This window comes from Haliotis cracherodii, unplaced genomic scaffold, assembly GCF_022045235.1.
Source record: "Haliotis cracherodii isolate W230 unplaced genomic scaffold, xgHalCrac1.p SCAF_9, whole genome shotgun sequence".
Classification (NCBI taxonomy): domain Eukaryota; kingdom Metazoa; phylum Mollusca; class Gastropoda; order Lepetellida; family Haliotidae; genus Haliotis; species Haliotis cracherodii.
The window spans coordinates 36,036,612-36,053,841 of record NW_027266343.1 but is presented as its reverse complement, the minus strand read 5'-3'; the positions used below and the strand labels follow the sequence as shown (position 1 = coordinate 36,053,841).

Below are 17,230 nucleotides of genomic sequence, written 5' to 3'. Positions count from 1 at the left end.
CATGACGGGACATTGGTTGTATATGCCTTAGGTAAATGAGAATGCCCAAGGAATGGTCACTGGTCCATGAGTTGGATGTAACAGTATTGAACAGTATTTCAGATATATCGCAAGGTCATAATCAGGGCGAATACGATCACCGTATCCTGGCACGGCCTGGGGACGCAACTCGGTCAAGAGAAATGCAGAGCTTAAGAGAACTAGGTCACCTTGCCATAGTGGACAAATGTATAATAGGGGCGGTCGGGTAGCCCAGCGGTTAAAGCGTTCGCTCGTCACGCCGACTACCCGGGTTCGATTCCCAACATGAATATGCGTGAAGCCCATTTCTGATGTCCCCTGCCGTAATATTGCTAAAAGCGGAGTCAAACCATACCCACTCGCTCAGTTATCTCACGGCGTGGCAGATTAATGTGGGAGAAAATCCCGAAGCGGTAGAAGCATGGTGATATACCGCATGAGTTTATCACACTTAAACTGGACGTCTCACATAGCGTTAGCACCAATACGATTGTAGGTATTGGCCATAGACAACATGTAGCAGGGATACAATCAATCAGTTTATTACTGGTACCATATACACGCTATTTCCCTATCAAAGTTTGGCCTTCTTGGGTTCTCTCTCCGTGTATTGTGTTGAAGTAGTTACACTTGAGTATAGGACAGCAGGCTCCCGGGACCAGCACCACCTCGCAGTTCGACTCCCACTTCGGGCACCTGCAAACCAGTATGCAACATGTCACATACAAGCTACACATTAAATGGGATGAAATTGGGTTTAACGTCGAGTTTAACATTATTGAACTCATATAGCGACGTGCATGATGCATGTACATCAGTGTGTGTGTGTGTGTGTGTGTGTGTGTGTGCGTTGCGTTGCGTTGCGTTGCGTTGCGTTGCGTTGCGTTGGGACTAATCCTGGTGTATTGTGCTAGCCCACTGAGATACCATGCAGCAGGTTAACATTGATACCTAACTCAGACACAATACACTGACCCGAGTCATTCCTTGTTTTATCCCCTTAATATCGAACGCCAGGCAGGGAAACAACAAGTATCATTTTTAATATGTTTTGGTATGACGCGGCCGGGGATGTTACCACCACCCTTCCGCTCTCCGGGCAGACACTCTACCACCAGACCACGGAGGCTTTCACTTAGCATAGGCGAACCTTCAGGCCTGTTAGATAAGTCGATTTTCCAGACACAGAGCTCAATGGAAGCCGTTTCTAGCCTTTGATTTAGTACTTTCTCTCATATTACATGCATTAAGCGAGTATGTGAGTTTCGTTTTGCGTATATTTTTAGTATTTCAGCTGTGTCACTGGGTGTCGACTTGATGTGGGAGGAAAGCCCGAAATGATTCAGGTCTCAGACTTTCACCATTTTGGTGAAACCCATGGGTTTCCACGAGCAGCGGATCCTGATACTCAACACTACACAATGAAATGATATGCCTTTGGCCAACCGTGCCCTATGCAGTGAGGTACCGGTCAACATTACATGTTTGAAAACTTTAAACATACCAAACTCTTTCGAAAAGATATAATACAACGACGTCATTGAACGCTCTTTTTTACCACGCATTTTCATCGATTATATGAGTATTAACCTGGGAGGGAAAACGGAACGTATATCTATTCACCCAGCAGTGAATGGATACCCGGTAGGATGGCATTGTAACACGTCCGAACCTCGTTAGTTGAAACGACTAGGTAATACAACTCTTTAATCTGGACGAAAGAAAATCTGGGCGTGGAGGAGATTCCATTCAGCGTCTTTATTTTAATGGGGGCGGCGGGGTAGCCTCGTGGTTAAATCGTTCGAAGACACAGGTTCAATTCCTCACATGGGTACAATGTGTGAAGCCCATTTCTGGTGTCAACTGCCGTAATATCGCTGGAATATAGCTAAAAGCGGCGTAAAATCATACTCACTCACTTGGAAGAATATTACATAAGAGGCCCACTTGACTTGTCTTCTGAACGCATGACGAATGTAGAAAGGAAGAATTATCTGACCGAAATACTGTCAGAAGAAGAGTCCCCCCGTTCCATCGACCATCGTCAATCTCTCTCTTACCTGAGGGGTCCACAGCGTATGTCGTTGGTGGTGGGGTCGTGGCAGGTGCAGCTCTTGTAGCAGTCTGCGGTGTACCAACTCTCCCCCTGACTATAGTACTTCTCGTCTTGAGTGCATCCTGGTGCATACAACAAAAGTAGCAATAGGACAATAGTATACAGGTGACTTTTACACACTCCAAAGAAGTTAAATATAGTAATATATGTAGAATCGGGTGTTTTTTAACTTCTGTTGAGTAATATATATATATATATATATATATATATAAACTACACTGCCAATATTTTGTCGAAATTTCAAAAAACCTAGTAGCATTATAACCAGGGAACTTGAACGGTTTTAAAAAAACAACAAAAAACCCCTTGGCATTGGCGTTATTACCGTGGTGAAATTATAACAAGGGAAATTCGAACTGTGGAAGTCTTTTCTGAGAAAAAACGTGGCATTAAAACCAGTTTGGCATTATAGCCATGGGTATTATACGCAGGGAGAACTGAACATCCTTCTTATGTCAACTCCGCGTGGTCAAACACGCTAGAACATCTGATCTATGCAATAAAAAATTCTCAGAACGGAAGCAGTGCGGACTGATCTCCCATTTCGAGACGCGCGTCACCAGAAAACAACGGTCAAGGTTACTAGGTTGTATACATACTCGTTCCCGGCGCCGGGGTCGTCGTGGGGGTCGACTGTGGGGACGTTGGTGGCCCCGTTTGACCGGAAACTGCCATACATGGACAGGTGAAGTAAGTCAGTGACTGTACACCGTATAACATCATGTATTTGTTTCAAAATGAAATACACACAGTTGGATACTTTATTGTGCGTTCGGTTGGAGATATAAATTTGCTCTCAATTTTGATTGGTGCCTAGAACACAGTTGATTGTTGATTAGCATTGATATCATTTGGGACTACTTTCATTTGTTTCTATAAATCTACACGTCGCCATAATTGAGTAAGTGAGTGAGTTGGGTTTAACGCCGCTTTTATTATTTTTATTTTTATTATAGTTATATCACGGCGTGTCAGTTTAATGTGGGAGGAAAGCCCGAAGTGATGCAGGTCTCAGACGTTTACCACTTCGGTGAAACCCAGGAGCACGGGCATGGTGCTGACAAACCTAGAAACATAATCGGGGCGAACCGGGATTCGAACCCACAATCATAGGTTTCTGGCGTGCCCAAGGGACGCAACTCTGCACAGCGAATCGCAGCGCCTTAGACGACTCGGCCACCCGTGCCCCCTACGTCGCCATAAACGTAAATTGTATGAAATGTATTATTCCGCCGTTCTGATTAGAAATGATATTGGGTGAAAGTAGGTCCTCCCCTGGTGAATTGTGTCTGCACAGGCCATTGTCAGATTGTTATGATTTTTGTGAGCGCTTGCTGGAGATCTACTATCGTTCTTATAGAAGCGCATAAGACATGCAAATATTTAAGAGGCGACTGACGGGATCGGGTGGTCAGGCTCGCTGACTTGATTGATGCATGTCATCGTATCCAAATTGCGTGGATCGATGCTCATGATGTCTATTGTCTGGTCCAGACTCGATCACATACTGACCGCCATCATATAGCTGGACTATTGCTGAGTGTGGCGTTAAACAACAAACAAACAAAAACTTTTACTTAAACTGTCGGCAAAAGAAAGAACACACATTTTTGATGGTGGCTAAAATTGAAACAAACACGAAACAGTTATTCGATGGTTATGTATTTCATTGGGGTATCATAGTGCAGCGAGGTGGCACGGGTGGCCCAGTCGTCTAAGGCGCCGCGATACGCTTTGCAGAATTGCGTCTTTGGGCACGCCAGAGACCTATGATTGTGGGTTCGAATCCCGGTTCGCCCCGATTTTTTTCTAGGTTTGTCAGCACCATACCCGTGCTCCTGGGTTTCACCGAAGTGGTAAATGTCTGAAACCTGCATCACTTCGGGCTTTCCTCCCAGATTAAGCTTACACGCCGCGATATAACTGGAATACTGTTAAAAGCGGCGTTACACCAAACTCACTCACTCATAGTGCAGCGTTTCGGCGACTGTTTTCAGTTTTGACAATGTTTGTAATTGTTTGGTGATTCTAATTCAAGTGTATACTTGTTTTGGTCGGCAGTTTACATGCCTATATTTACTTTTATGTAGCTTCGTAAATGATATATTCGTATTCCCGCGATGGCGGAACTATACACTGATGGTAAGATATAAGGTAATACCTGGAGTAAATCACTTACCTGTCACAGAGCCTGTGGTGGTTGTGTTTCCCCTGGCGCATTCGGGAAGGTACACTGGGCCTGCAAATAGTAGACTGGAGCTTACGTTGTTTGCACATATTTGATTTATTCCATCTGCATGTAGGCAATTACGTTACAATAACAAGTGTATGATATCAGGATAGGGATTCGGAGCGGCGGGGCAGTGTAGTGAAAGCGTCGTGTGCACCCTCTACCCTCTCTCTGTCTCTCTCTGTGTCTCTGTCTCTCTCACTTTCTCTTTCGAACTCCCTTTATCTCCCTCTCCCTCCTCTCTTTATCTCTCTGTATCTCTGTCATTATTCATCTCTCTCTCTAGTTCTCTCTTCCTCACTCTTTCTCTCCTTTCTCCCACTCTTTCTCTCTCTTCCTCTGTCTGTCTGTCTGTCTCTGTCTCTGTCTCTCTCTCTCTCTCTCTCTCTCTCTCTCTCTCTCTCTCTCTTTCTCGCTCGCTTTCGGAGGTTGTTAATAATAACCCTATACCCTTTTTCGATATCTTTTGTCAAGGTTAGCACACCGGAAGAAATATGTTCAAACCAAACAAAAAACCTCTAGCCCGCGTTTTAAACCGTGTAAATAATATTGTTTCCAAATAAATTTATGTTTGACAAATCTGTTTTTAAATATAACTTTGTATTCATGACTCACTTGTAAAGATATATCAACGTGTTTTCGTCGCTATATGGCTGGAATAACGACGATGCGACGTTAAATTGCAACTCACTCACCAAACAAAAGATTTGGGAGAAGGAAGGACGAGGAGATTATAAAGAACCAATGATAATGTCGCCTTGTTCACTTTCTTATATGGAGTTGGATCTGCACTACCATTATTTAACAAACCCGTGGCACCTCCAGAGTAGGCATGCCTCATTACTCACGGTCGCAGATCTTGCAATATCCAGCGCAGTGTTCACGGGCGAAGCTGTCGTACTTAGAGTTGGTGCACAGGTCGGCGTTGTAGCTGCTGCAGATGGGGTCAGTGTCGGTGCAAAGGGGGGCGGGGGTAACCTTTGGGGCTGATATCACAAAACATATAATGGCATGGAAAACGGAATATTTATTGTCAGTATTATTTTGGATTCAGGGCTAAAAAAGTAGCGAAGACCTTCAGCAGTGTTTTCTATTTGAGCAACCTTTGATTTTTGGTCCAGTATAGAAAAGTATGGTGTAGTCCACTGCTGACTGAAAACAGAGATCACGGTCTCTCCTGAAACACACGTAACCATGTGTCACTGTTTTGAATGAGTACATATGAAAGATTCCCTGTGTTAAAACGTGGTTCTAGCTGCCTAGCTACAAACTAACCATAACGATATTTCTAACATGTAAGGGAGGCCGTATAGAGGTAATAGTATAAAATGTTCTGTAATGCTATTGGGAATTAAGTTTTTCTAAAAATAACTCGGCTTTTCATTGGTCGCCGGTACTACTTGTCATTCGTTCCTTCTTTCAGTCTATCATCCACGTGTTGATATGGATGAGATGGATTCTGATTCCGAATAAACAACTGCAACTTGGTTAATATTCTTTATCCACCCATCCATCGTGGTATGCATGTCTGGCCTCTGTTGCGTAGGGATATATTTATTTTGGGTTACAGCTGCTGGAAATTTCGAAGGTGGTAAGGGATGGGATGTCGAGACGTTACATCAAGGAAGAGAATAAGCAACCCGAAACTAGGAATCACGGTTTATCTTTCCCAAGGGAATTAAAGTCATAGATATTAATTCCCCCGGAAAATATAAACGGTAATTCCTAGTAGCTTGTCAATGAATCTGAAATAGTGATGCTCCACATAATCGGCACAGTGTCTGGCAGAGTTGAATAGTGTACTGGTATTTAAATTCTAAGATTGTGCTAACTATATATGAGTGAGTGAGTGAGTTTGGTATAATGCCGCTTTTAACAGTATTCCAGTTATATCACGGCGTGTCAGCTTAATGTGGGAGGAAAGCCCGAAGTGATGCAGGTCTCCGACGTTTACCACTTCGGTGAAACCCACGAGCACGGGTATGGTGCTGACAAACCTAGAAACATAATTGGGTCGAACCGGGATTCGAACCCACAATCATAGGTTTCTGGCGTGCCCAAGGGACGCAACTCTGCACAGCGAATCGCGGCGCCTTAGACGACTGGGCCACCCGTGCCCCCTGCTAACTATATATGTTACAAGTGTAACAAATCTAGACGTATAGTAATGTAATATCACAGAATTGGCAGTGTTTGACACAGTTGGATGGTGTACTGCTTATGAAATGCTAAGATTGTGCTAATTATATAATATATATATATATGCTACTGGTGTAGCTGATCGAAAAGTTCAGGGATGCATTACCACAAAATCGGCAGTGTCTGGCACAGTTGTATCTGGAGAAAGCCTCGTACGACCCACAACACGATGTTTTGATGTCGTATGCAGAACAGTCTCTCCGGTCAAAACAATCAAGATCTGGCAGGAAAGAGAACGCAATAATTGATATTAAGCATCCTATTTGTTTGAATATAATCCCGATTATGGGATGCACGACACAACTAACACCCATAGCATATAGACCTTAAGATGTAGGCTTAGCACAAGGGGAATACGGTAAGATGTACCGTGCGCCCCGCGTCGACCAGAGAGGGATACACGGCCACTCAGAAGGTACTAACATCAAACCGTATTTCCCGAATTTATCGTACCGCAATGTTTGTCATTTACCCCAATTTGAAAATAAACTGAAATTGAGATGTGAAGCGTTTGTTTGTCGCCAAATTGCCCAGATGACAATTCTGTTTAGGTTTTCTGCAGCACGTGCATCTAACGTTAATGTTAATAAACGTTACGCGACACCGTTTCATTGAAGAAGCGTGTTTTGCCGAGAAGAGCGTACATGATAGGACAGAAACAGGCATAATATATGTTGTCATGACATTGAAATTTATCAAAATGACAGAGACCAATAATTGTTTTTATGTCACATACGAAGGAAGATAAAAATCGAAATTGAATTGGGATAGGTGTATATTTGGCACAATTTATATAATTATATATACTATAAGTAATCAGTTGAGTGTATTATGCAATGTTCGGGATAACCATCTTTAGCTGTGCAGCATATTTGACTCTACACGACAAGTTATATCAGAAAGAAGTAAGGAGTCCCAGGATTATATTTTTACTAAAAAACCAAATGTTAGCTATGTATGATTTCAGCTTTAAAGAAACAGAAACAATGAACGTACAGTTCACCGTAAAGTACATTTAAACGCCTGTGACTTGCACCACCTTGGCTGACGTTCCAAAACGGCGTTAAAACCAAATACCCTCTCACTCACTCACTCCATAAACAAGAGAGAAAAAACAGTACGTGGTCAACTGATACCTTGAACTGTAGTGGCAGCAGGTGTTGTAGACACTGCGTCGGTCACACCTGAAGTAAACATTACCACATTATTACATTACTCTGTAAAGTATGATACGTGTGACGATTTCCTCTTTTTTAAAATTAGACTATTTGCTCAACCAGAGAGGATATTTAGTTTAATGTTATGAACACACAATGCCATTTAGAGAGTGGTCAAATGGAACAAATGTTACATTTGGGATAACACTTTGTTAGTAAAGTACAGATTCTCGAACTTTTTGGGGTTGAGTCCCATCCGGGATTCGAACCCACATTGCCAGAGTGAGGCACCTAATCGCCAGCACACAAAGACAGCGATCTAACCCACTCAGCCCCCGAGGTTTCCACAAAAATGAAAGTCCGACAACTGGTAGTCTAGATAACTTACTTGCCTCATTCCGGCAGTGTGGGCTCGAATCCCGGATGGGACTCAACCCCAAAAAGTACGAGAATCTGTACTTTACTAAAAAAGTGTTATCCCAAATATAACATTTGTTATAGTTTAATGGTGGTTAACTATTTATGTCTAAACTATGTTCCCCAGATATTCTCTTCATGATGTATCAATTATGTTAACAGTTGATACCTTAGTTCTAAGTCTTTTTAAATCGATACCAACACTGCTCAAACATCGCACACCTGTAGCGCATGGGTGAGTGAGTATGGCTTACGCCGCTTTTAGCAATATTCCAGCAATATCACGGCGGGGGACACCAGAAATGGGCTTCACACATTGTACCCATGTCGGTAATCGAACCCGGGTCTCGGCGTGCCAAGCGAACGCTTCAACCATTAGGCTACCGACCGCCCCTGTAGTGGATGAGAACTTTTAAGGAGTACATATATTTTACACTTCACTACACCTCAGTACATGTATTAGTAATAAACAAAGAAGTACTTTAGCTCCTACTGATGAATTAAATCAACCAACCATCAGTCTCGCCCGTCGACTTGCAGAAGCCGCAGTATTTGGAGCAGAAGAGTTTAGACCAGTTGGGGTAGCCAGTACAGGTGCTCTTGCCGAACTCGTCACACCGCTCAAAGTCGTCGAAACACCCTGCGAGGAGAGATGAGTACATGCATGAAGATATCTTGACTCGCCATACGATACAATAACGATATATCCCTACAGTACCATGTCCCATGGACGATATGCACTACTTCAGATACCTACCTCGGGAAATATGACAAATAGCGTATAGTATCGTGATCACGTGTTTCGCGATACATCATTTTTATAGTAAGTCAGAGTAATAACTAATAAAAACTTTCTCAAAAGAATGTTCACATGAACACATATAGCGACATCTTCCCGAAGCAAGGGAGTTAACTGGACTAACGAGACTATGCATAGTCCAATCAAAATCGCGTAACGAACTAGGCATCCGGTTTGAGAACAATATGGATTTCAACGTGCAGATTTCGGTCACTGCAGGATTTGCAAATCCGTTTACCGTCAGCGGGGCGTCGACAGATATTTTGCAAATCTTTTCATGTTTTTAATCAAGGTGCTCCAGTGATGCATTTCGCTGGGTAGGACCCGTTTTATTACATTATAGATTATGATTTTCGATCAGATCGTCTTGACTGGGCGTCGCCATTGTGTTTGAAGCAAATGCAAGTGATATGAGAGATGGAATCTTATTGGTCAATAGGACTTTTATAGTCAGTTAACTCCCTTGCATCGGGGAAGATGATATAACGATAATTTACCTTTAAGTGAACTAAAGAAAACAACAACAATATAACCCTGTAGGATACATGGTCTTAGTATTCGTCATCTCTGAAGTTCTCCATGAGCAATGACGTTAGTTTCCACTGCTCAGGTGTTCGTTTCGCGAACACCTGGTGTCATCACTGATTTTTTAGTGATCAATTCATATACTTTTCACCGCTATTTTTCCGTTTATGCTCATACGGCGGATAATCGAGACTCTGGCGTATTATATCGATATATTCGATATATTCAACCACTTTATTATTGAGTTGACTTGGTTGAGTGCCGAAGTCCAATATTGCTCACCTGTTTTTGGAATGGGCGTCGTGGTGACATCTCCTGCAACACGGGATGCGAACTGGATGAAGCAGATTACACTACACAACTTTTGAAAGGGATATATTCTGGGTGTCATGATTGCGACTGATTTTGGCATGTTCCTATTCGCATTGTTTTGGGCATGGCAGTTGAATTAACGCTTTAATTTCGTAATAATATAAAATAGCTCACCATGCCCATCTCCACATGATCCAATAATCACGTATACTGTTTTTTATGTTTTTCATTTAGCTGCATAACCTGGACAAACACTCAACTGCCACAATTCATATTTAGAGGTTGTTTAATTCTAACCGCTTATAGTGTTATCGACCACTATTAACCTTTGATAGCAGCACGGGCAAATGTTTGTTGGTTTGTTGTTTAACGCCGCACTCAGCAATATTCCAGCTATATGACAGCGGCCTGTAAGTAATCAAGTCTGGACCAGCCGATCCAGTGATTGACATCATGAGCATCGATCCACGTAATTGGGATACGATGACATGCATCAACCAAGTCAGCGAGCCTGACCAACCGATCCCGTTATTCGCGTCTTACGACAATCATAGTCGCCTTTTACGACAAGCATGGGTTGCTGAAGACATATTCTAACCCAGATTTTCACGGGTCCACGGGCAAATTAATATCATATGCTTAGGTGACACTGGTTTGAAAAGAAGCTTCAAGAATGAATCGAGTCTCTGATTATTACCTCATGACACTGATTGAGTTAAAGCGACCTACTTGTGTATCATCACATGTCTCATTTCCTAGAAGTAATTCGTAGTAATGTTATATGTTGCAAATGTCATAATTACGACTTCGACTAGATGATAATGAAAAGAACTGCAAACATCATGATATCGAAATATTATTAGTCAACGCAAACAACAAATTTATAGTCGCTCTGATTATAATAGTACCGGGTGACACTTGTAACCTCATCAGAAAAACCGTTTCATTTCGTCAAATAGCATGTTACCCGAGTGAACGGCCTGACACATTTTCTCAAGAGACATCCATGACTTTAAATTTACCAGGTCACGAGATTAGATAAATGTGTAATTTGACAAGAAAAGACAAAGATGTAGCAGTTTATGTATTATCTAGTTTCTTACTGATCGTACAACACAAATTAGTGAGTGAAATGGGCTTCACAAATTGTACCCATGTCGGGAATCGAACCCGGGTCTTCGAACGCTTTAACCACTAGGCTACCCGACCGCCCCACAACACAAATTAACATAATGACGAGGGTATTGAGGACCGTATGTACAAACATGTTTTGCTCTACGAAGTTGTTACTAGCTGTTACAATGCACGACAGCATGTCAGTAAAATCAATCTTTAAACTTTGATGTTCAAGCTCGAAACCTGTAAGTCGTTCCACATTCGAACGCCATGTTTCGGTTTCGAATGACATTAACCTTGGACTTAAATCATATTTCTAGAATATTAAAATATTTCTTAACTTCTGTAGACCCACCATTATTTCTCTGAAGAAAGAAGCAGAAAACATTGTTTTAACGTGTTGTAATTGTAAGTATTCAAAGCAGCGATAAACTCAACTTTATATCTGTATATTACCTGGACACATGTGACAGTACTTGACACAATTTTTCTCTACGAAACCGACGTAGTCGGGGTTGGAGCAGAGGTCCGCGCCATACTCACTACAGCGCACCTTGTCGGCGCACACAAAGGGGGAGGTGATGGCTGCAGGTGAGAGACAGGTGTAGTGGGGATAAAAACACAGGTAATCCTCATCAATAAATGTCTGCGGATTATTTTACAATGTGCATCGGATTATTGAAGGCCGATATATTGTTTCAGTTTTGTGCTCATGTAAACAGGGCAGTGCATTCTTTATACTAACGTATACAGGCTTAGCCTGACCACCCGAACCCGTCAGTCGCCTCTTACGACAAGCATAGTCGCCTTTTGCAGCAAGCATGGGTTGCTGAAGACCTATGCTATCCCTCATCTTCACAGGTATCATATCCATAGTACAACAACTTGCCATGACGTGTCTTCTGAGCACGTGCCAAGAACAATATGGACAATTGATTGTTGAAGGTATCCATGAAAGCGAAACATAGCAGCACACACCCATCAGTTATGTGAATGTCAAGGAACGCACCATGCCCAGATTAGGCATAAACGACGGTAATCGAGCATTGGGCATGACAGAAGCTGGTATGACGGCAACAAGAGTGGCGAGCGACTTACGTGTAACGTTACGTCAAGACAGGGTTGTCATCCGTTCTTACATGCGCCAACGACACCTACACGCATCAACTATGCCTCACCACCCGATCCCGTTGGTCGCCTCTTACGACAAGCATAGTCGCCTCTCATGCGAGCATGGGTTGCTGAAGACCTTTTCTAACCCGGATCTTCACGGGCTCAAGCTTGGAGAAATACTGCACTCACGTATGCAGAAGCCACAAAAGGCTTGGCAGTGGGTCTTAGCCCACGACTCGTATGGCCCAGTACAGGACGCATGGCCGTATGTGTCGCAGTTGGGGATGCTGTCCTTGCAGTCTGGAAACACAACGAAAAGGAGGGGGGTCATCACCAGTGGAACTGGAACATGTCCGACTTCATTCAAGTTCAAATATACAACCGTTCACAGTTCCATGTTGAAAAAGTTTCGTAACAAAAGGAGATAGTATCCATATTTGAAGGTAATTCATTACTAGTATTCCTATTGCAAGGTAATTATTGAATAGTACTACTATTTCAAGGTAATTCATCAATAGTATTCCTATTGCAAGTTAATTATTGAATAGTACCTCTATTTCAAGGTAATTCATCAATAGTATTCCTATTGCAAGGTGATTATTGAATAGTACCCCTATTTCAAGGGTTTTCATCAACCGTTACGGTATTTCTATTACATACAAGGTAGTTTATCAATAGTACATGTATCCCTATTACAAGGTTATTCATTAAAAGTGTTTATGTTTCAAGGCATTTCCTCAATAGTATCCTTATTACGCGGTAATTCAGCAATAGTACATGTATCTCTATTACAAGGTTATTCATTAAAAGTGTTTATGTTTCAAGGCATTTCCTCAATAGTATCCTTATTACGCGGTAATTTAGCAATAGTACATGTATCTCTATTACAAGGTTATTCATTAAAAGTGTTTATGTTTCAAGGCATTTCCTCAATAGTATCCTTATTACGCGGTAATTTAGCAATAGTACATGTATCCCTATTACAAGGTTATTCATTAAAAGTGTTTATGTTTCAAGGCATTTCCTCAATAGTATCCTTATTACGCGGTAATTTAGCAATAGTACATGTATCCCTATTACAAGGTTATTCATTAAAAGTGTTTATGTTTCAAGGCATTTCCTCAATAGTATCCTTATTACGCGGTAATTCAGCAATAGTACATGTATCCCTATTACAAGGTTATTCATTAAAAGTGTTTATGTTTCAAGGCATTTCATTAATAGTATCCTTATTACGCGGTAATTCAGCAATAGTACATGTATCCCTATTACAAGGTTATTCATTAAAAGTGTTTATGTTTCAAGGCATTTCCTCAATAGTATCCTTATTACGCGGTAATTCAGCAATAGTACATGTATCCCTATTACAAGGTTATTCATTAAAAGTGTTTATGTTTCAAGGCATTTCCTCAATAGTATCCTTATTACGCGGTAATTCAGCAATAGTACATGTATCTCTATTTCAAGGTATCTCATCAGTAGTACCCCTATTACGCTGTAATTTATTAATAGCATACCTATTGCAAGATATTTCATCATTAGTATCCCCATTTATAGGGAAATTCATCAATAGCATTCCCATTACAAAGATTGTGGGTTCGAATCCCGGTTCGACCCGATTATGTTTCTCGGTTTGTCAGCACCATACCCGTGCTCGTGGGTTTCACCGAAGTGGTAAACGTCTGAGACCTGCATCACTTCGGGCTTTCCTCTCACATTAAGCTGACACGCCGTGATATGACTGGAATACTGTTAAAAGCGGCGTTAAACCCAACTCACTCAGTCACCCATTACAAGGAAATTCATCAGTAGCATCCCTATTACACGGTAAATCATCAATAAAATCATGAATGAGCTAAATACCACTGTGTGTCCTTAACAACTCATTCAACAATGTTAAATAATGAACTCACTTGGGTCCCCGACTGGAATTGTTGTAGCAGCGACAGTAGAATCTGAAGCACGATACACAAATCTAAACTTTAGTATGACGAGCCAGATAGAAGTTTCCCCCATCACTACGGTGACGGATGAAGTGTGTACCCACTTGGGTTTCCACCACGATCCTGGTGATTGATGAAGTGTGTACCCACATGGATTTCTCCAAGGCCTTGGTGACGGATGAAGTGTGAACTAACCTGGATTTCCCCACCGCCCTTGTGACGGATGAACTAGCCTGGGTTTCCCCACCGCCCTTGTGTCGGATGAAGTGTGTACTCACATGGATTTCCCCACCGCCTTGGTGACGGATGAAGTGTGAACTAATCTGGATTTCCCCACCGCCCTGGTGACGGATGAACTAGCCTGGGTTTCCCCACCGCCTTTGTGACGGTTGAAGTATGTACTCACATGGAATTCCCCACCGCCTTGGTGACGGATGAAGTATGAACTAATCTGGATTTCCCCACCGCCTTGGTGACGGATGAAGTGTGAACTAATCTGGATTTCCCCACCGCCCTGGTGACGGTTGAACTAGCCTGGGTTTCCCCACCGCCCTTGTGACGGATGAAGTGTGTACTCACATGGATTTCCCCACCGCCTTGGTGACGGTTGAAGTATGAACTAATCTGGATTTCCCCACCGCCCTGGTGACAGATGAAGTGTGAACTAGCCTGGGTTTCCCCACCGCCCTGGTGACTGATGAAGTGTGTACTCCCATGGGTTTCCACCACGACCCTGGTGATTGATGAAGTGTGAACAAATCTGGATTTCCCCACCGCCCTTGTGACGGATGAAGTGTGAACTAACCTGGAGTTCCAACGGGAATCGTTGGGGCAGCGACAGAAGTACCTACAAAAGAATTTAGTGAGAAATACGGATTATATTAGGCGTTAAACAAGAAGGCTTGTATACAATATTAAACATACGTTTTGGTAGCCTCGGTATTTTGTTTGCAAGAAAAACGTTTTTCACTTTTCGTTTCCTATAAATTGCCACATGATTTATCTTCACAATTCCCCCTGTCCTGTGCCCCAACCCCCCTTGTTTTCCCGAGGCCGCTGTACCTACGCCTCATGGTTTTTCCTAAAGTGTTGATATGTGGATCAAGATCAGGTGTTTTGTGAAAACTTTTAGCATGAGAAATCGTTTTCAGTTTAGTTATTATGTCTTTTGGTGTTCAAATATAACAACTAACATTCACTGTGGTATTTCTCTCTGTTTGCACATATCTCAGTTTGTTTCATAGGTAGGCCTGTAGATAACGGTACATAAAATACCTCCCATGGCAAGTATAGACGTTAAGGTAACTAATCTACTGCAAGAATAATTGTTATCTTGGTCCAAAATGTCTTCCAAAACATTACCGTTAAGCCACTTTAATACGAATGTAATTCATGAAGTGTAGCTTGGCGAGTTTATGTTAATTTGGCTACAAGTTTGTCGTCACAGCGCTACATTACATATCTTTCTATGTTATTCGGTGTAGTAAGATTATTTGAAAGATGTTATTGATGACTAAAATTATGTTATTGTTATTACCTTTGAGTTGAAACTCAGATGCACTTTAAAACGTCTACAGGCATTTCATGTCTCAATTAAATAACCGTATGTGCTCGATCCGCACTTGACTTACTCCCTAACCAGACATCAAGAACTCGTTTGCATTGAAATGTTGTACATACAGCTTAGACCATGGTGTGGATGCATATTTTTCATTGATGGGACGCTATCGAAGTTTATTTGGGTCACACCATGCCAGCAGCCATTTTAGTCGGCGTTTACGATAAGAATGGGTGACTGGGTATACTCTGGGGTTCCCCACAGGTGCTTAGGGTATGACGCGTTGTTACATCGTACACCTACCGTGTTTGTTCGGTACCCGAGCAGCATGGACGGTATCTGGGTATAAAAGTATGGATATAAAAATAATGCTCTATAATCATCGTTTCATTCAGCATGTTGACCAATATCAAATGAGTGAAACGTTAATCACAATAATAATTCTTCATGATACTGATTAGATTGTTTTAAACTGCTTATTCAGCTGAGAATGACCTGCAGATATAAACGATGTCACCGTGAGCGTTATATAAAGAATGTAGATAAACCACTTACTAAATAATGCCCCGATGATTAAGAGAAGGGTACGAGCCATTTTTAAGCGATGAGAGCCAGCTGATGTCCTACACGGAGATAAGTACTACACGTGGGTGATCGAGTCCTCCCGGGATTGTGCTGGTCCCGGCAAGATAAGATAGGGTCATGCCTCTGTGTCAAAGTTTATATGTCTACAAGTAAAGGCCAAACACCAGTGACGGAAACGGAATTAAGCAAACATTGTGACACGGCCTCATAGATAATGCATAAACAGAATAACGGCAGTACGATAGTACGTACCAGGGGCGGAGAGGTGGCCTAGTGGTTAAAGCGTTCGCTCGTCACGCCGAAGGTCCAGGTTGATTCCCAAAATGGGTACAATGTGTGAAGCCCATTTCTGTTGCCTTCCGTCTTGGTTTTGCTGGAATAGAGCTAAAAAAGCCCGAAAACCATACTCACTCACTCACTCACACATGCTACAAGTGATGATTGTGCAATGTTCGCCTGAATGTATTGACGGGTGACGGTGACATATAGACCATGCGTGATGACAATTTTAGAGGCTTGCAAGCAATACGTATTTTAAATGGCTTTGCTAAATGACGGCAGTTTGTAAATAATTAGTATCTGGACTAGACAATCCAGTGTTTGACATCATGAGTCTCGATCTAAGCAATTGGGATACGGTGGTGTGCATGAAGTGAGCACCTGATCCCGTTAGTCGCCCGTTACAAGCATGGGTTGCTATAGACCAATTCTAACCTGAAATTTTCACGGGTATTTGTTCATTTGGGAACGTGGGAAACAGTATGTTTCAGTGTTAACGAAAACAAAAATGAAAACAAATTATGCCAGCATAATGAGTGAGTGAGTGAGTTTGGTTTAACGCCACTTTTAACAGTATTCCAGTCGTATCACGGCGTGTCAGCTTAATGTGGGAGGAAAGCCTGAAGTGATGCAGGTCTCAGACGTTTACCACTTCGGTGAAACCACGAGCACGGGTATGGTGCTGACAAACCCAGAAACATAATCGGGGCGAACCGGGATTCGAACCCACAATCATAGGTTTCTGGCGTGTCCAAGGGACGCAAATCTGCACAGCGAATCGTGGCCACCATAATGGTATTTACTTAAATTGTGTGATAGCCTAGAGGTTAAATCCTCAGCTCGTTAGGCCGACAGCCTTG

At 42.3% G+C, this 17,230-nt stretch overlaps 1 protein-coding gene across 1 annotated transcript; it reads right to left on the bottom strand.

Annotated features, from left to right (window-relative positions):
- Window positions 1-576: 576 nt before the first annotated feature.
- LOC139452205 (uncharacterized) lies at window positions 577-16,167 on the bottom strand. The gene is made up of 15 exons (XM_071233587.1): window positions 16,062-16,167; window positions 15,810-15,845; window positions 14,754-14,795; window positions 13,919-13,960; window positions 12,195-12,305; window positions 11,349-11,477; window positions 9,747-9,779; window positions 8,655-8,780; window positions 7,703-7,750; window positions 6,673-6,786; window positions 5,216-5,353; window positions 4,317-4,376; window positions 2,737-2,805; window positions 2,082-2,199; window positions 577-717 (listed from the first exon to the last, which is right to left on the bottom strand). The coding sequence occupies exons 1-15, from the start codon at window positions 16,099-16,101 to the stop codon at window positions 585-587; spliced, it is 1,239 nt and encodes a 412-aa protein (XP_071089688.1). The 5' UTR covers window positions 16,102-16,167; the 3' UTR covers window positions 577-584.
- Window positions 16,168-17,230: the final 1,063 nt, after the last annotated feature.

Coding starts and splice junctions, on each gene's coding strand:
- LOC139452205 (XM_071233587.1), bottom strand. CDS start 16,101: ATGGCTCGTACCCTTCTCTTAATCATCGGGGCATTATTTA. Junction 7,751..8,654: donor GTCGACGGGCGAGACTGATG/GTTGGTTGATTT, acceptor TGTTTACTTCAG/GTGTGACCGACGCAGTGTCT. Junction 5,354..6,672: donor CAGACACTGCCGATTTTGTG/GTAATGCATCCC, acceptor TTGTGATATCAG/CCCCAAAGGTTACCCCCGCC.